Here is a 20504-nt window from a genome sequence, read left to right on the forward strand (position 1 = left end):
GAAACGGGCGGCGGAAAAAATAAAAAATAAAGTGAGGAATTTGAATCTTTTTCTTATTTGGGTTTAGCAATATTTAGGTACGGCGCTCCCGTAAAACGAAATATAAAAAAAACTCTGGCCTTAATAGAATTAATTTTCTAAGTAATAAAAAAATGTTCGCCAACATGATTGAATAGCTTGTATTAAGCTATAACAACTTGCTTCATTTCTTACAAAGTGCTATAAAACTAATGAATATTAACATATACATTATTAGCTACAAGTACAGACTTAAGAATATTGCATTTTAAAATTATAACATATATTTTTGATTTGTTAAATGTTATTGTTGATGTAGTGGTTATTGTCCATACTATTGTTGTCAATAATACAAATTGTTTCGTCTTAAATTGTGTTAATTTGTTTCAGCTATAAATGTAGAAATGTCAGTGCAGCATAAACATCAATAGTTACTTTCCATGCTTTATATTCTGTTCTTCATCTGTATAGCAGCAGTGGGTGTTCCTATGCTTCATTTCCCATTTCATTTAAATGTTTTTCACTTACACAGCCTAAAACTTCCATCCAAAAATTCCAGGACGGTCCTGCAGATGTCTGTGTGGCAGGATTGGCTGTTCTCCATGGCATACGTGTACCCGCAGGACCAGGAGCAGCAAAAGGTGACAGAGATGGTGATGGCGTTGTTTCGCATGCTCCTCCATCACGCCATCAAGTACGAGTATGGAGGATGGAGGGTCTGGATTGATACCCTCGCCATTCTACACTCAAAGGTATGCAAGCTGTTAATCTGCATTGTGATGGCATTTGATAATGAAAGCTCTTATTTGCCAGGAGAGTTAATGACATGGGGACTGGCCATGTTGTTTGACGTTGGGGGTTGACTGTATTTCAATACATGGTGTGTGAAATTTGGAGAATCAAGATACTACATTACATTTTCAATAAGCAACTGAGATTGAACTTAAATTTAAGATTAGAAACTAAGTGTTTTGATTGGTCTGTATATTTAGCTGACCAATAGGCTGAACATAATCACTGAGGCATGGCTAAGGATAAGGATAATATCAATATTGAATACTGGCCCCAGTAGAATGATGCTGATGCAAACTGTCTGAATGTTAAAATTCTGTTTTAAATTTGCTTGCAATATAATAAAATGTGTGTACTCCATGTATAACATTTATTCATTATAGCATTTTTATAGCTTTTCTTATTTTGATATTGGCAATACTTTTTTAAATGATTTTATAATACTTGAACATATTTTCACAGGTTGCATATGAAGATTTTAAACTGCACATGGCCAAGATGTATGCCAAGTATGACAGACAGAGAGTGGATGACAATGCAGACCATGAGGAGCGAAGCCAGCGACCTATTAGCACTATATCTGGAGTTTCTGATGCTGAACTTAACAAACCTATCCCTAAATCAACTGTTACTGTCACTGAAATTAAAGATTCTGATCCAGCCAATGAGAATGCAGCACTGGGTGAATCTAGGCAGCCATTGGAAGGTGAAAAAGAGTCTCCTAGTGAAAGTGAGGCTAGAGACAAAATGGACCAATCAAAAGGTAGCATTGCAGCAGGTGGAGATTCAAAGGAGGTTTCAGAGTCCATTCAAAATGGACATGCTGGGAATGATGAGATGGAGGAAAACCAGCATGGTGATAAACGAAAAGTCCCATCTCGGACTGAATCAACTCGTAGTGGACATAGAATGTTTAGTTCTGGGCCCAGGGCCCCACCATTTAGAATACCAGAATTTAGATGGTCCTATCTACATCAAAAGCTATTATCAGATTTATTGTTCTCCATAGAAACGGATGTCCAAGTGTGGAAAAGGTAAGATACAGATATAAATATTGTTGAATACCCAGTCAGACCTGCAGTTTTGTTTGGTATTTGAATGTTTTTTAAGTCTTAACTTTTTGAAAAAATACTTTGAATTTTTGCTTATATATTGTTCAGCATGGTAGAAATGATCTAGAACTAAAATAACAAGGGCTATTCCATTTAAACATAATTCCCAGGGGGAAGGCACTTTCAAATTATGCCAACCTCCTACAGAAGCAACAGAAGCAAATTTACCCTTTTGGGGTCCAAATTAGCAAAAAAAAATAGTATCTATCTTGCCCTCGATAAAATGCAATTGTATTTACCATTAATCTCACCCTTTTCCTCCACAGCCACACAACAAAGACAGTCATAGACTTTGTGAACGCTAGCGAGAACAACATCTACGTGGTGAATGTTACACACATGATAAGCCAACTGGCTGACAATCTCATCACTTCCTGTGGCGGCCTGCTGCCGCTTCTGGCAGCTGCAACCTCATCTAATGTAAGCATTTATCCTTCTATTGAAAATAAATGTGATAGTTTCTCCAATGGTTTGTGATTGGTATATATCTTGGCCTTAATTTTTCCATAAAATTTGCCTTAATTTTTCCATAGAAAAATTTAAGATTTTCTGATTTTATTTAATGGTTTTAATAACCGCTGAGTTAAGCCTTGATTGAAGGAAAAGCAAAGGAGCAATGATGTTTGTTTCTTAGCGCTATTTCCTTAACCAAAAACTGATCATACCAAAAACAGACCAAAGCGTAATTACTTTTTCACTATCAGTTTGCCATCATTGTAACTGGATCTAAGATATTGATTTAAATCTGCATTTTTTTTCAGGGTGAGGTAGAGATTCTAGAGCCGACCCAGGGCTTAAGCATCGAACAGGCCGTCTCCATCCTCCTGAGGATTATGAACCTTACAGACATTCTGGTGTTTGCCAGCTCTACAAACTTTGTTGAGCTTGAGCAGGAAAAAAACATGCCCTCAGGTGGAATCCTCAGACAATGTTTACGTCTTGGTAAGAATTTACTTGAAAGTTTGAATTCTGATTTACTTCTTACAAGAAATTAATTTTGTTAATCATAAAAGAATCTTACAAGTACGTTTTTAAATTGAGTTTGGACATTTTAAGATTTACTGCTAATGTACATGTAGGTGTCTTCTATGGAAATAAGGGAAACAACTATACATGTGATGCAAAGAAGACAATTATTGGATTAAGTACCTTTAAAGAAACAAGTTTGGACATTACAACCATAATTACAACCATAATGAATCATTTATTTCAGTATGCACTGCAGCTGTTAGAAACTGTTTGGAGGTTAGACACCGCAGGATACCGCAGACTCCACCGACTCCTTCAAGTAATGCCCATCCCCTGGCCCAGCATAGAGACAGAGCGGGTACTAATGGGTCCACTGACCCTATACAGGCTCTTATAGAGGGATCTCATCCCACACAGAGGGTAAGTAGGTCCTGTTGTATAAGATTGCTAATGTGGTAGTCAACATCTTTCCAACTAAATTCTCTTTCCTTTAAAAAAAAAAAATTACAACATTTTAAGTTCTAAAGGAAAAAAAACTATTGTTGAGATATGTGCTTTTTTCATTTTAATTCCATCATTGATGTGTTGACTATATGGTGAACTAATGTTAATTGTTCTATTTTCAGAACATAGTCGAGAACCTGAACGAGTCAGTATCGCCCATCAAGGACTATGAGAGACTTCTACAGGATATGGACATCAACAGGCTGAGGGCTGTAGTCTACAGAGATGTGGTAAGGTGTTACAGTCATGATGAGTAGGATATTTCTCTGGATCTTTTTAAATATACAGTAGCTTACAATAGGGGCTAACATATCATCCAAATTTGGAATGTTTTGGAAATTATACATTATGCATTCAATCTACATGTAGTTATCTTTAGAGAAATAAACAGATTTGTCTAAAAATGCATTTCACTATAAAGAGTTCCCTTTGCTGTAAGTATAAGCATAGTATTGTTGATTGTCTGTTGATAAACAAGTAAGTGTTTGTGTGTAATAGTTTGTGATAATACCTGTCTTTTAGTAAAATACACATGATTAAGAGGTATTTTTATGTTTAAGGAGGAGACAAAGCAAGCACAGTTCCTTGCCTTAGCAATTGTGTACTTTACATCTGTTCTGATGGTGTCAAAATATCGAGACATTCTAGAACCGCCTAGCCCTGCCCAGACACCAAGCCAGTCCTCAAGACGATCCTCAAACCATGCACCTTCAGGTATGTTGAACTTTGGAAATTAATTGTGGGGTTGCATGTATACAGCTAACATAGAGCAAGTGTATATTGACTTCAAAAAGTTTGCCTGCTCTTGTTTAACATATGAATTTATGCAGCTTGGTGAGGCAACATTGTTGCTTGCTAACTGTAAGGAGTTTTGCTCAGTGGTTTGTTTTCGTTGCAGACTCAGTGGCTATAACATTGATTAAATTGTGATAGAAGCTGCATTACTTGTGGCGTTTCTGTATGATTATCAGTAGAGCTTTCTAACATTGTATTGCACATGTCTTTAATTTTCTATGAATTGATTTGAAACTTATCAAAATCTAATATATGAAAATGGTAATTTTCATAAAAATTCTTAAAACATCAAGAATTCAAAAGAAATAGCTATGCACTGATTGCGGTAATTTAATGAAATCAACTAATAAAAAAATGTTAATATTCCTGTTGCTTCATATATCTTCACTTTTGCAATTTAATGGTTAAATAAACTTCGTTCACATTTAATTAATGCACTGAAATGTTTATTGCATTTTTGCTGCTTTGTACTCATAAGAATTTATTGTTTTCTAATAAGCTGCTAAGTACTGGCACAATTTACGGCCTTCAATGTCTCTGTTGGTGGATGGAACAACAATTGAAAACATCAAGTATGCTCAATTTCTGGATGGCAAAAATGACGATGATAAATCTGTGCATTCCAATGAAAACAGTAAAGAGACTGAAGGCACCAATGTAGTGACTCCTAAACCAAAACCTGCAATAGCAACAGTTCAACTGCCCGCTAACTCAACAAAAGATGCTGGTCAGTTGAAGAAGATGGACTTTGCTATAGTTAATTCTAGTGTCAACAACAAAGGAGAAAAAGATATAAAAGGAGATGATGCAAATGCAAGGAAATCAGATGTGGACAATTCTCATGAAACTAATAGTACATCAGAACATTGTTCTGAAAATGTCAGGCTTTTAGTTGAGAAACCAAAAGATGAAAATGTACAGGTCAAGACAACCATTGATGATTATGAAGGTAAACTTGAGGATAAATTAGAAGTTAATGAACAGAAAGTTGGGAATATATCAGAAGATACTGAAGGTAAACTTGAGAATAAAACAGCTGATGCAAGTGATAAATTAGAAGGAATACAAGAAAATGAAGACATCGACACAGAATGTGATAAAGAGCCTTCTGAAACTGGTGAAGAAATAGATGGTGACACTGAAGGTGATGGAAGTGTCTCTGGTGAGGATGGAAACAGTACTGCATCAGAGAAAGTGGATGTTACAGAAGAATCAGAAGGTTCAACAACATTGTCCTGTCAATTTATAGTAATTGTGTGTTGCATGTTGATCTCCTGTTTTAGCTGTCAGCGAGATTGTGTGGAAATATGAGTGGAACTTTTATCTTTCAATAAGGCCTTATAAAATACTTGTGTTTCTGGGGACTGACTGACCCTATATTTTAACCCGAGAATATATATTTTTTTATTTAGGCAATAAAATTTCTGCTAGTTTAATGTTATGTACTATGCAAAAATTACTTAGTGCATATATTTTCATTTTCGTTTTAGAAGAAGTTTGAAAAAGATTTGTAAAATCAAAAAGTAAATAAAATGCTCTTTTTTTTCGGCAACCAGAATCTTGTCTATTTTAAGGACTAAGTTATTTTCTGCTTATGTGTAGATTTTTTTGCAGCTTTTCATTAGCAGCTGTTAGCATTCACTGAGGGGCCATCTTACCAATGATTGTACATAGGGGATATAATGATAGGTCGCTTTTCTGATGTCCTGTATCACATCGAGTTTGGTTTGTATATGCATTTCCATCGAGATCACTGAGGATGCATATTTATACATCAAATGAGGTGGAAAACAGGTCATCAGAAAAGCATCCATTCATAATATTCTTTTTATCATATATCTCCTTTGATTTTTTTTCTATACCACACTGCTTTAAGTTTAAACCAAGGAAACTGTGCTTAGATTTTACTCATGTCTGGAAATGACATCTTAAATATTTCACACTAATGTTTTAGTGCCTTTCCTTCAATATAAACACCAATCAGAAATTGAATACATTCAAAATAATTTCTTCATGAAATTAATAATATAGCAAGCTCCATAAAATGAATGATATTGAATATTCAGTTAATAAAAAACTTGAATCAGTGGTAAAAGTTAGCATTCAACACATACTTCTATGCTGATACTGGTTTGGAAAACAACAGTACAATGATACAGATTTTTAATAAAGCTTGCTGTATTCCAAATTTTTCACTCAGAGATATTAATTTGAGAAAACTGATTGCGTAGTATGTATGTTAAATGATGGGGCCTGTATGTTAAGAATAAATACTCTCCTCATTTGCTGCATGGATATTGTAAGACTTGCTTGAATGTTATGTGTATGATTGCTTGTTTTGTGCTTGTAGATATTCTGATTGTTGGTCACCTACTAATTCTGAAGCTTCTTTATTTACTACAAGTGTTGACTCAAGTAAAATTGTATTGTTTTAGCTAATCTATTTGGAATAATTTATAATCATATTTTTTTTGGCTTTCATTAAGCTCAAGATTTGTTGTCATTGTGGGTGTGCATTGTTTTTCTTTTTCACATGAACAATGTTTTATAACAAAAATTTTGCTACTTAAATGGGAATGTTTCAAACCGTTAATTTAACCAATAAGTAAGTGTATTATGGAAATGTTAGATTGTGTGATCCATGATCCATAACATTATATATGTTGTTAGTGTTTTGATATCTGCCCTCAATCCTGTATCAATGCCCTTAAAAGAAATAGAAAGCACTGTAAATGACTAAATGAACAAGCCAGTCATATGCTTCAAATGACCAGTCTGGTATTATTTCAGGAAACAAGTCCCATGAAGGAGAAGAAGATGAGGAAGATGAGGAAGATGAAGATGATGAAGATGATGAAGATGAGGAGGAGAGTGGTACACCTGAGGGTGACCGTTCTGTAGATGAACAAGATGTCAAGCTCAGTGTCCCTGTTGAAGTGCATGAACAAGATACAGGTACACTTAAGACCACTTTATTGATTATGGTGGTGTAGTTTTCGTTTCAAGTTTACACAAAACTAAAAATAAAATAAAAATGGAAATACGAAATACACTGCCTGCAGCAATATTTCAATTGTGGTGTATCGATTTTGATACAAAGGTAAATGGAAGTAAAACAATTTTTTTTACATTTTACAAGTTTCCATATTTTTCATAGTTAGTAAGTTTTAAAGGGAATGTTTAACAATAAAAGAAATTGAAATGTACAGCATGTTAAAATAATGTTTAGTCGGGAATTCTGAGGACAGGCCAAAAAGTGTAACTGGGTGCAAAAATGAAACTCAGTTTTAAAAAGTGGTTACTCTTCATATATAACCTCAATGCGTTTAGATCTAAATATTTATTGTTGGTTTCTAAAGGCGTTTACAACACGATAAGAGATCTAATATAAATAATATATAAAAGTGAAGTATGTGATCATGCCAAAAACATTCACTTTAGACTTTATTGGTGTTGTTATAGTTTCAGAAGGAGATGCGCTAGAAGAGACCAGGGCAAATAAAACAGAGAGGCCGCCTACTGAAGGAGGAGACAATGCTGAACAAACTGGTGGGTATTGTTTTTAACAAGGATATCATAATATCAAAGGTCTTTATTTCATTATGTAACCGGGATAAAAGTACAAAGGGTGTCAGTCCGGTTGATATACTTTTATTCGAAATCATAAGGAGAAAAAGCCTGGAAAACTTTATACAAGGTCTAAAGATATATTCCAGACAATATATTAAAATACATAAATGAATACTTTCACCAAGTAATATTAATACACAGTCCCTGGTAAATACACATAAATTAAATACAGCAAAGTAGAGAGAATGAAACATATGCAAAAGAATAATAGATATGAAAAGGTTTCCAAGTTGTGACTCCAATGACTGTCAGAACAGCAATGCCCAAGAGATAGAATGGCGGGAATGTTACGGGTGATTTCATGCGTAATTGAATTCTAATAAATAATATATAATTCTATAATAATGTACACACAATCTAAACGCAAGCAGGCAATGATAATAAATGAACATGAACGGATGAATATTATACCCTGTTACAATAATTTATTTCATTATCAGACTTTATATTTATTTTTTTACAGATTCCAAACCAGAGGAAGGAGATGGAGAAGAGGAAGCAGAAACAGATGCTCCTGCCAAGCAAGAGGAAGATGCAGATAATACTGATGGTGGTAATACAGAGGAAAAAGCAAAAGATACTGACAGTGATAATACAGAGGAAAAAGCAAAAGATACTGATGGGTGTGATGCAGAGGAAAAAGCAAAAGATGATGCAAAACCTGATGAAGATTATGAAAGGGAAGAAGAGGCTGATGGAAACCAGGAGATGGTAGAAGAGGAAGTCAAGGAAGATGAAGAAACTAAAGATAAAGTAGTGGCTGGTGAGGAGTCAGGAGATGAGAAGAAAGGGGATGAGAAAGAGGAAGGTGAAAACGCGAAACAGGAAAGTGAAAATGAACATAAAGCTGAAGACCAGATTGAAGATGAGGAGAAACCGAAAGAAGAGACAAATACAAAGGGTGAGCAGCAAGTGTCCGCAGAGAAAGTGGCAGATGATAATGATCAAAACACTGAAAAAGAAGATGACGATCAAGCAGTAGCTGAACTTGGAACAGAACCGTTGCCAACCATATCTTCTATATCAGCTGGTGCAAGAAAACACAGTGAAAGTGAAAATCACAGTACAAAGCCTGAAAAACTTGAGCTGAAAAGCACACCGATCCCAGCCCCTGTAAACCTTGCCATGTTGGACTCAGGAAACCTCACAGAGAGATTGGAGAAGGCTTTGGGCTCTGTTGCACCACTGCTGAGGGAGATCTTTGTGGACTTTGCACCTTACCTGTCCAAAACTTTGATTGGATCTCATGGCCAGGAACTCTTGATTGGAGGTATGTATGATATGATACTTAATTAAAAATTATTTCAACAAGAGGTAATGGATGTTGTGGTAATAGTAATGAGCAGTTTTGATACTTTTCTTAATTTTCAAAATACTGTCCGGTCTGGTAGAATCACTGATCTGAATATAACTGGCAGTAAAATCAAGTTTTCAAATCATTTTTACCCATTCTTCACGAGTATGTAATTTGTGTACCAGGGCTGGTGACGCTGAAGCAGAGCACATCTGTGGTGGAGCTGGTGATGTTGTTATGCTCTCAGGAATGGCAGAACTCCCTCCAGAAACATGCTGGCCTTGCCTTTATAGAGCTCGTTAATGAGGGAAGGTAAATCATTTCATTAAAAAAAATGTGGGCTTCAACTTGTCATTCCTGAGGGTCAATGTATTCAACAGGGATCTATTTCAATAATGAATAAAAGGCTTACAAGCGAAATATCCAGGCATAACCTTATTTTTGACGTAAACTGTGCTTCAATAAAAGGACAGCTTTCACATATATTCTGCCAGTTACTTGACAGGTGTACCCAAGCTCTTTTAAGCAGTGTAAGGTTTAGGACTAAGATATCTTACAGCGGTGCCCAGGTTCTTAGTCATGCAAAAACTGTGGCCATAAGTTGATGATAATTGGGAACCTCTTCTGAGAAATAATACATGCTTACAATACATATCTATTGATTTACATAAAAATTCCAGCATTTACTTACCTGTACAATGTAAATTAGAAAAGACATTATTCCTTAGGCTCGAGGAATCACAGTTTCACAAAAGTTTGCAAAATTGGGCCCCAGTTTCTAGAACAATCTTAAGTTCCTGATAACAGGATCAAGCACATTATCTATGTGTTCGTAACATTTGTTTAATGTTCTCTTTCTTTAAGAGTTCTAAGACATTGATGAAGACACATTATAAACTGTTTTTGTAACTTTACTAAACTTAATAATCATGTAACGCTCAAGATTTTTGGAAAATTGGGGCCGATCTTTCTGACTTTGTTTTGCTGGCATTATGCTTGTACATGTCCCCTTAATTTGCAGGTTGCTAGCCCACGCTACCAGGGACCATATTGTGAGGGTGGCAAATGAGGCTGACTTTATCCTGAACAGGATGAGAGCAGAGGATGTACAGAGGCATGCAGAGTTTGAGGTGAGTTCCTTAGTCGATTTCTCTGGCATTAATTTTAGTCACATTACCTCTCAAGCTTGCCAACTAAGTGCAATTTTATTCCATTGAGTGTGTATTTCAGACCTCGTTGGTGTAAATGTTTTGATTGTGTAAATTGTCATTTGTTAACACTCAGGGGTTATAAATGAAGGTTATGAAGGAGTACTTTACGAAGCATATTAACGTTACTCATAGGAAAGGTTCTAAAGCCCCACTGTGTTTTTAGATGTAATATTTTCGAATGTTTCTGATGGCTGTATGGATAATCTTGACTTACTCTTAGAATGTCTAAAAATGCGAGAGTATATGTACATGAATGTGTTTGTAGATGTATGAGAGGAATGGTCAGCAAGCTATGTCATATAAAGGAGTTACATTATTAAAATCTCTTATGTTTCAGTCCCTGTGTGCCCAGATGATGTTGGATCGTAGGGAGGAAGAAAAGCTGTGTGACCACCTAATCACCTCAGCCAAAAGGCGGGACTACTTTCTTTCCATGAAACTGCGTGATAAAGTCCTGAATATCCTGGCCAATAAGCATGGGGCTTGGGGAGAACCAGACAAACAGTAATTAATCCTTATACGTATATATATATATAAACAACTTATAGATATGACTATGTCCTTGCCATAAAACTGTATTTTCAGGTTCCCAATATCCTGTACAACGAGCATGGGGCTTGGGGAGATTCAGACAAACAAATAAATAGTTCTTGTTCACCTTTACAGTAAATAAAGAAGCTGCTGATAGACAGTTGATGTACTACTTTTTTGCCATATAACTGCCTGATAAGGTTCTCAACATCCTGCCCAACAATCATGGGACTTTGGGAGAACCAGACAAACTTGAAGTAGTTCAAATGCTATTCCTTATGCAAGAGCAAGAGCAATAACTTGGAAGTTTCAACAATTGTTTGCATTTGATTCCTTCCCCTATACATTGATTTTATATTAATACTAATTATTGTATGTTATTAGCATTTATAAATATGTTTGCATGATAGTTATGTTAATTATGATAGCCTACACTGAATATTGAAATTAATATCAATACAGTTTTATAGAAATGAAAACAAAAACAGCAACTTACTACATGTACTTAAAACGTCATCATGGACTCATCATGGACTATGCATTGAAAATATATTTACATTGGAAAAAAATGTAAAAATGATCTATTTGTAAGTACTGCAACCACAACCCAAGATATTGATTTTATAGAAGTGCGCTTCTGTGTGATTGTTTAATTTAATCATGATGGTAGTGTTTGACAAAGCAAAGTTTGTACCAGGTCATCACGACAATGTTAAATTACAATTGCTCATGAAGGGAACAGCATTGTAATTTATCTGCACGCTTCTCAAAGCATAGTTAAGCTCTGCCTAATTGTAACGATTCAGATATGGGACAAGTTTTTCATTTTGACTCTAAGCCCTTTAAACATAAGACTTTGATTATTGCACCTTGACTAAAATACTAAAATGTGACATTTTAATTCCTACTGTTTAACCTATTTTGAATCTCAATTTTGTTGAAACAAGCCCTAAATTTGTCTTCTGACTGAAACATTGATAACTTAAAATTTGTATGGAGGCAGTAAGAAGTTACCCCATACTTCTTAAACTCCAGTATGTTGTTACTTATTTTCTGGTCCTTTTGGGCTGGTGCTAAGGGACATTGAGAGTGTTGCACTTCTCAATGCCATCTATGACAAGTCCTTTTTAAAAGGGACTGAGTTCTTAACATTTGTGATTTGTTTGTGCCTTAAGGCTAAAGGAAGAATACACTTATCAATGCTATTAATGAATATTCCCATTCATACCATACAGCTACGGTATTCTAATATTTGCGACTGTTTTGTACTGCGGAAGAATCATTTTTCCGGAAATCACCTTTATTGTTGTACAGTTGTTCATGTGACAAAACTTCTCTTATTTTGTTTGTTTATCCAGCGATGATGAGTTTTGGAAGCTTGATGTCTGGGAAGATGACAGTCGCCGACGGAGACGGTTTATACGCAATTCCATCGGCTCCACCCACCCTGAGGCTACACTCAAGGCAGCCTTAGAACATGGTAAACTATTAGCTCATATCTGATTGGTTGAGAGCCAGGGCACACTAATGTCTTGAGTCTGAGTCTGAGAATTAGGGTTTGAAAACCAAGATTCCAATATTGTTGTAAAAACGCAAAGATGGTAAAAAATCATGGACATTTTACTGTTCACAAATGATCTGTTCTTATATAAAGCACATGTCTTTTGTGTAAATTAACTTTTAAAGATACTTAAAGGCATTTAGGAATACTGTTTTTGTGAGCCTAAGACTCAAGATGTTAGTTGATAATGATTTGGGTCTAAAGAAAAATGTAGAAAATAGTGAATTATGACCATGGCTTCATAAATGCTTAAAAGGTATCTCCAAAAAATGTAAGCCAGAGAGATGAAACTTTACATTAATACAAAATATGGAGCAGCTGTGTGAAGTGGTGCAACTAGGGTTTTGTGAATGGCTGCTCCTTGTATATAGAGTATGCGATCTTGTGTCACGCATATCTCAAAAAGTATGGGAGCTAGAGTAATGAAACTTTATGAAATTGTTAAGCAGTCCATTAAGTTGTGTATCTGGGGCGTGTGGCTGCCTCCAGTTAATAGAGTTATTGCCTTTGACTTAGTTAAAAAAAGTGTATACGGCATGGAATCTCGTATGTGAGTCAAAGTAATAAAACTTAAGAGGAATGTTTACCAGCATAGAGAGTTGAGCATTTGGGATTGTGTTTGTCTCTGTTTCAAGCAGAATTATGGCCCTTAACTCAATTTTTGTTATTGAGCATCGAATTTAGGGTTACACATAACTAGAAAATTACTTGAACTTGAGTCATTATGAGCTCAAATTGATTAATCTGGTTACACTCAAACTAGAAAATTACTTGAATTTGAGTCATTATGAGCTCAAATTGATTAGTCTGCATGTGGTAAAAGTCTGCTAGTGAAGTTGGTCACCTGGGGTCAAGGTCAAGGCCACTGTTACTTAAAATAGAAAGAAAGTCTTTACATCATATTAAACTATAGTGTTCAAATATGGTAACTGCTTTATTTCAAGATGAAAAGTTTGGTATTGCCTTTTTATGTAACCACTCTTTTGTTATTGAACTGGTAATATTGCACAGTCATCCACTATGGGTGGAATAATGGCCCTTGGTTTTGTGTCAAAGGTGAAAGTGGGGGCATCTGTGTACTATCGACTAATTATCTAGTTAATATAGGCGCCTTGGTAGCTTGAGCATTTTATCAATAGATACATTACAAAATATTTCATAGTCTTCTTTAAGCACTTTGCTCTAGTAAGATGAATGATTTTGAAAGTATTATCTTCTTTGACTAGTTACCATTTCCCTATTCAGGAGCTACAGAGGATGCTATCAACCAGGCACGGGACGCGTTCCATGCCCACCTTGCGAGCAAAAAGGCATCGTCCCTCCAACCTGACTACACTGATGAAGAGTTGCTGATGGAAGATGTTTCCGAGTTTGACAGGGAATATTCCGGTAAGTTAAGCATACACTTTCAATAAAATACTGGTAACCTTACCTGTCGTCTACCATAGGCAGAGTTTTGGGGTTTGGAATGGAAGACATTCATCTACCTGGAAGCTTGTTTCCTCCAATCTGAATATACTGCTGATTTGTTATGGCTTCCAAGGGAAAAGTTAGGTAGTAGTTGGGCGGTAGTTATAATAGTGTAAGAACATGTCAGGTCATTGCCCCACAGATGTTGCCATTAATGGCATATTGATCAGCATTCAATATTTCTTGGCTATAAGTGCTTATTGGCCTTATCCAATAAGCTATCTTCTATAGCCAATTGCAAGAACATGGTTAATTCTTTGAAGGTTAGCTAAAATGGTTGTCGATTGTTCAATTATTTATCCAATAATAGCCATACACCAATGAAATCATTTAACCAAAAGATAAATTATCCAGATTTATTCAATTGGCTGCAGGTCTTTAGTATCAAATCTCTTACTTACAGGTCCAGTGGCCATGTCGACCACATGTAAGCTGGTTGCCCCTGGGGTTGCAATCAATGGCCTTATGTCCATCACCAAGACAGACCTGTACTTTGAGATGGATGAGGATGATTCAGAGAACAAAACAATAGACCCTCAGGTAGGCAAGGGTGATGGTGCTTGAAATCATATAGCCCATATAAGTGTACTGCTACTGTACATGTCCTCAGTGTTTGTCTATACAACCATAAAGTAGTGATAACACCGTTGTTATAAATACCTGATTTTTTTATATAATATATATTTATAAGAATTTTAAAGAGTGGATACAGTGTTTCATTTAGGTCTTAACATGTATTTGAGTATACAATCCTGTTTCCATTATTCGAAGAAAATTGTTAGCCAAGCATACTACATATTTGGCATATTCTTCTGTTAAGCTTTTTAAAAGTTGTTGCATGTAATTTACATGAATCTCAATAAGTAATGGATAGGTTTTATGTAAAAACATTTAATTGAAGACATGACATGATAACGTTTTATTCTGTTTATGAATATCTGGGTACGAGGTGATGTTGTTGGGTATATTATTCAGTTATTAGCCATTATAAGCCATATCAAACTTGTTTCACAGACAGGCGTTTGTATATAGAGGAAGAGTTAAAAAGTGTAAAAAATCGCGCATATTTTTAGAGGACCCAACCATCTTCATGTACCGTTGTATGCAGAAAGGTAAGTGGAGTTTTGTTGTATTCTTATTATCACATCAACACCTGGAATTGAGAGTTTTTGTATACCCAACAAATGTGTATTTTTTCAATATTTATGTGAATTGCTTTGTCGCTTACATCATTTAAAGGCGCATTCTTAGGTAACCCTAGCTCACGGTATTGTTTCCTGGAATGTAACGATCTCACTACAAAGCCCCCATGCAGTCTGCATACCTTTTTACTTGTATGTCCCGGTATGTGCGTGTGTATGCAAGCTTGCCAGAACTGCAGCATGACAAATATGTGTCGTCTTGCTGGAAGCAGTGTATGGCCGATATGCGATACAGCGGTTGTTTACTGTGTGATAAATGAACACTGATGAGTTTTTCACGGGAAGTATACAGGGCAATCTGACTGTCCAACTTGTTTATGGGGATACAACGTAGTCTATAAAATATATTTTAGTGAACCAATTGTTGAAGTACACAACTTTACAATGTACATATCGGTAGTATATTCTCTTATATAACGAAAATTGATAATCAATAAATTCTGCAGTCATACATTCGATTAAACAGTGAGACAAGGATAAAGCAACAGCAGCATCAAAACGAGTAAAAAGATCAACACAATAAAACATACTTGCAATCCAGAAAACGATAGGTTGCTGCTCGCTCTTATTGCTTCTTGGTAAACTGACCAACCGCTCTTATTGCTTCTTGGTAATCTGACCAACCGCTCTAATTGCTTCTTGGTAAACTGACCAACGACAAAAGATGATACTAAAACCATTTACAGCGAAGCAAACATCATTAGTTTCATTAAAACACGGACCTATCCCCGATTAAAATAAAATCTATAACCTTTATATAAACCACTTAATTACTTTCACAAGATACAACAGGTTGTAGGCCTAGAAATTATTATTGAGAACAGTTATTCTACAAACAACAAAACAACAAAACAAACTCACAATCTAGTCAACTCGAGGTTGGTGCAGACGACAGGTACTTGTACTATCAGCGTGTGGCTCGTGGCATGATAACCCCTGTGTCTTCCCTATCTAAGCTTCAGATGGTGTCCTGTGTTGGCGCCTCCTTCCACCAGTACTTTATTTGTTTGATATGACTTTAACATATCCTCTATCGTATTAGGTTATGTTATGTAACTTTAGGATATATAATTATTATTCACAGATAACACTTGTATAGTATTTGACAACATATACCAGCTCATTAGTTTTGTTATTACTTTATGTGAGTGTTTTAAGATTGTTCTTTTTCCATGGACCTTCTGTGGTATAAATTTGCTATCTTGTTTATGGCCATGATTTAATGCAAACACTCACAACAGTTTACTCAAAACATAAGGCACATCCTTTACATAAAACCATAACCAGCACTTCAGTATCTGTGGGAATCTTGCGTTCATAATAAAACATATAATATTGTTGTCAACAAAGATACTTAATTTCAGCTTTAATAACAATCATCAAGATATTTGAATTGGCTTTCTTCGTGTATTTGTTTCCATAAAACTAATGATTCTAAACCCATATTCTTTCCCGTGTGTCTGGTATACAATTATTGTATCATATTGTCGTGATTTCAATTTAATTCTTTTAGAGACCACCTTGGTTCAGGAGGCAATAAAAAGTTTAATACAGTTTATCCTCCAGCTTGTCATCGTTTGAATATTGTGACAGACCAAAACCTGCCGTCACGATTCAATATAGCATCCAATTGCATAACTTTATGCAATATTTATCTTCATTAATTTGATTTTTCGTGTACGCGTGCATCATAATTGCATTATAAAATACTTATCATATTTCAGCACACTGCAATGAAAACTATTTCATTTATGTTTGATATATTTACCATATATCTTGAAATAAATTCTCGATGCAGCAATTAGACATATCATGAAGATGGCATTTGATACGATTTATTCCTGAGCATTCTCCGCGTAAGTAAGCTCTTCTGTACGGTTTCAAAAATAGCAAGGCCTAAATTTATTAGAGGTGCGTCACTGGGGTCTTGCCTGTTATCATTTTCGTTATTTTTTTAGAAAAATGACGACGCTTGATTCAACCCATGCAGGTTTGCCACCTGAAGTACACACCTCTTCATCTGTCTCCTGTATCAATGAGTAATGCTCGCTGAAGACTTTCCTCGGGTAATTTGAGCTTCCGGCTCGAGTATTGTTTCTTTTGCATCTTGGAAGGGTATCATTTCCCGTATATGTAAAACTTTATTATAGGCTTCTGATAAATTACAGAGCAGGGCAATCAATTAGTGGAGACTCATTAATTTTCTCCTTTCTTCTTGTCCTGAACACCGCTGCAAATGTCGAGCGGTCTAAAGGGCAAGTATTTATATAGGTAAGGTTATACGGCTTATATTGTCCACACTCCGCCCAAGAAACTCTCTCATTTCATCGAAATTTAGCTTTAAGTATAGTCAGCGTTCAGGTGTTACTTTCATGTTGTCGTGCAGGGTCAATTGAGGCGAGTGTACCAAGTCATTAACTCCGTTTTAACGATGTTCAAATATGCTCTTAAACTGGGTACTTACGTCTGGCAAATTTGATTCAATTTCGCAGTGATTCATCTGAGAAAGTTTTTTTTAAAAATCATCACATAGTTGTGATGCTTCTCTCATTTAGAGTTTGTTCACTTTTTATGATAGTTAAAACGAACGTTTATGTTAAAGTGAACGTACATGGGCAACTGAATAGCCAACTATCATATATATTTAGTTATATTAGTGGCACAATGATTAAACACCAAAATTAAACATACAAAAACATAAGTGAATCAAAAAAATAACAACAAAATTAACAGTACACTTCAATCCACATTATTATTAATAACATATTAAAATATAAGTTAACGTTTTAGAACGGTCAGTGAAACTGTGGATGAATATGCTAACAACTCCAGTGAAAACGTTATATATTACCTTTGCTAAAAAACGCCATTTCCAAATCTAACCAGAATTCGTGACATGTGTATGTCACGCTGTTATTTAATGTGTATACACTGTAGGTAAATAAGTAGAATGTAGTTCACAAACACATTTTCAAAACCAGAAAATGCTGAATACATACTTGATTACCTTGATATTGAATCCGATTCTAAACATTCATTACTTAGGTCATAGTGGAGTCAAATTTAATCACGTGATAATATTTCCGAAAATACAACAACAACACTTGACCTACATTCGACCTCACAAATGTAAGTTTATTCTGCTGTTATTTTTCAATTTTGATTGGTTAGAACTCTAACAGATAGCACATGTGAAATATATTAATTTATTTTAGTTATTAAAATTATTGTCTACCTAACAACATTTGGTTTCAACTAAATAAACAATGTGATTCCGATGCTAAAATAAGAATAAATCGTCATCATCATGGTCATGTGATTGCCGAGTCTCGTGATGGACATCGAAGGAAATGTTGACAAATTGGTAATTTATTTATTATATAAGACTGAATAACTTCATGTTTTGTTTTATTCACTTATTTATGCTTATGTGTGGAATGTGTTGTAATTCCTTACACTTTAATGTGAATTCAACATCAAAAAAAATAAATATCTACATTAATGTTATGGAAGCCAGAACAATGGATGAATGTATCCACGAAGACATTTGAGCTCTCAACCTCGACGAAATAACGGGTGGATGAGCTCGTGCTGATTTGATGATTGGTATACAGAATATCGGATAGATTCCAAAAATTGTATCATGTACTCAACTTTCCCTCCATCTAATAAAGGAAAATCATACTTTATTTATTGACAATGAGACTGTTGATACGGAGACAAAAATAGGTCGGAAGAAATAGTTCATTGAATCATTAAGGCTATATGACTGTGCAGGGCAATACTATAATAGACACGTTTAATTATTCGTATTGCATCTTCATCCCGCTTGCTCTCTAAAGCGTATAATGCGTTCATCTATCATTTACTTTCTTGGCCTAAGGTGTAAGCAAAAACATTAAATTATTGAAATTAATAACCTTTTATAAAGAGTTTTTGAAGAGAAAATATATGCAGACATGATGACACTGCGGAGATGAATTTACGGCAGCGTAAATGATAGGACATTAAAGGCGGACAAGAGTATGCTGTGTGGTCCTCCTTCGTATTCAGTTTGTTAGGATATCCGTATGCTTTTGGTGTCCTTGGCTTGTTTAAGGAAGCCGACGGCTTTGTTGTCCTTGGCATGTTTTCATGGAAGCCGTCTGCTGTGATGTCCTTGGCTTGTTTTAGGGGGCCGTCTGCTGTGGTGTCCTTGACTTGTTTTATGAGGCCGTCTGCTGTGGTGTCCTTAACTTGTTTTACTAAGCCGTCTGCTGTTTTGTTCTTAACTTCTTTTATGAAGCTGTCTGCTGTGGCGTCCTTGGCTTGTTTAGTGAAGCCATCTGCTGTGATGTCCTTGTCTTGTTTTATGAGGCCGTCTACTGTGGTGTCCTTGGCTTGTTTTATGAGGCCGTCAGCTGTGGTGCCCTTTACTTGTTTTATGAAGCCGTCTGCTGTGGTGTGCTTGGCTTGTTTTATGATGCCGTCTGCTGTGGCGTCCTTAACTCGTTTTATGAAGCCGTCTAATGTGGTGTCCTTGGCTTGTTTAGTGAAGCCGTCTGCTGTGGTGTTCTTGGCTTGTTTTTAAGAGTCGTCTGATGTGGTGTCCTTGACTTGTTTTTGTTCTTTCGACTCTCATCCAGAACGTGCAAAGTAATCAACCTTTCGTTGGTTCGTGTAGTGAAGACTTAACTGAGGTTGGAAAAAATCATTTAATATGATGAACAAGACACCATTGCAAAAAGGGTCTAACACAACACAATCGTCTTCTAATGGTACAGATGTTAAATCGACCGTTGCGTTTGTTGATAATATTGACCTCCCTTGTTAGTGAGCAGGGTACAACTTTCCAAAAACCAAAGCACAAGTCCAATTGTTTAAGCTTTTTATGTTTAGCCTCCATCGATGCCTGATACTTTTATTATTTCAGAACACTTGCTTTGTCATCGTATAGTAAAATAATAAATAAAACCATCTATGGTCACATTCTTTAAAATCATTTGCAAAAAGTAAAGGATAGTGGAATTCGGAGGCTTAATTAATATCATTTCGTTTTTCATGTCCATGTATCTTTATGTGTGTTTGTATTTTTTTGTATTTTGGCAAATAAACAGACCACCTGCAGACTCAAAAAGGAAGTGATGTGTACGCCAAGGAGATGCATTGTTTTAAATATTTCATCGAAAATGAGATATGGCTTTCAACGTTAACGTTGTAGTTAAGAAACAAAATATTAATATATTAATTTGCATACTGAAAGGTATAAAGTTGGTAGATTTGATTTATGGAAGTTGTAATTCATATTGAAGTTGAAAGTTTGCTTCTTGGTTGTCACTCACAGATGCGTTTAAATGGAACGCTTTCAATAAATTCTCATTATTATTGTGATATTAATTATGACATGTTCGGTGTTTTAGTCCGTATATAACTGTG

General features: G+C 35.5%; 1 protein-coding gene across 6 annotated transcripts in view; it reads left to right on the forward strand.

Moving 5' to 3' along the window:
• LOC128227282 (neurobeachin-like) overlaps positions 1-20504 on the forward strand; it is a 144108-nt gene that overhangs the window by 50844 nt on the left and 72760 nt on the right. For all 6 annotated transcript variants that reach the window (XM_052937666.1, XM_052937669.1, XM_052937668.1 and 3 more), the window contains 16 exons: positions 578-770; positions 1273-1844; positions 2189-2342; positions 2684-2864; positions 3136-3311; positions 3518-3625; positions 3956-4109; positions 6981-7145; positions 7653-7739; positions 8284-9090; positions 9300-9426; positions 10136-10244; positions 10663-10829; positions 12215-12336; positions 13663-13806; positions 14291-14427. In XM_052937666.1, the coding sequence (XP_052793626.1) occupies positions 578-770; positions 1273-1844; positions 2189-2342; positions 2684-2864; positions 3136-3311; positions 3518-3625; positions 3956-4109; positions 6981-7145; positions 7653-7739; positions 8284-9090; positions 9300-9426; positions 10136-10244; positions 10663-10829; positions 12215-12336; positions 13663-13806; positions 14291-14427 (3403 nt within the window). The remainder of the gene's footprint in view (positions 1-577; positions 771-1272; positions 1845-2188; positions 2343-2683; positions 2865-3135; positions 3312-3517; positions 3626-3955; positions 4110-6980; positions 7146-7652; positions 7740-8283; positions 9091-9299; positions 9427-10135; positions 10245-10662; positions 10830-12214; positions 12337-13662; positions 13807-14290; positions 14428-20504) is intronic.

This window comes from Mya arenaria, chromosome 3 (assembly GCF_026914265.1).
Source record: "Mya arenaria isolate MELC-2E11 chromosome 3, ASM2691426v1".
Taxonomy (NCBI): Eukaryota; Metazoa; Mollusca; class Bivalvia; order Myida; family Myidae; genus Mya; species Mya arenaria.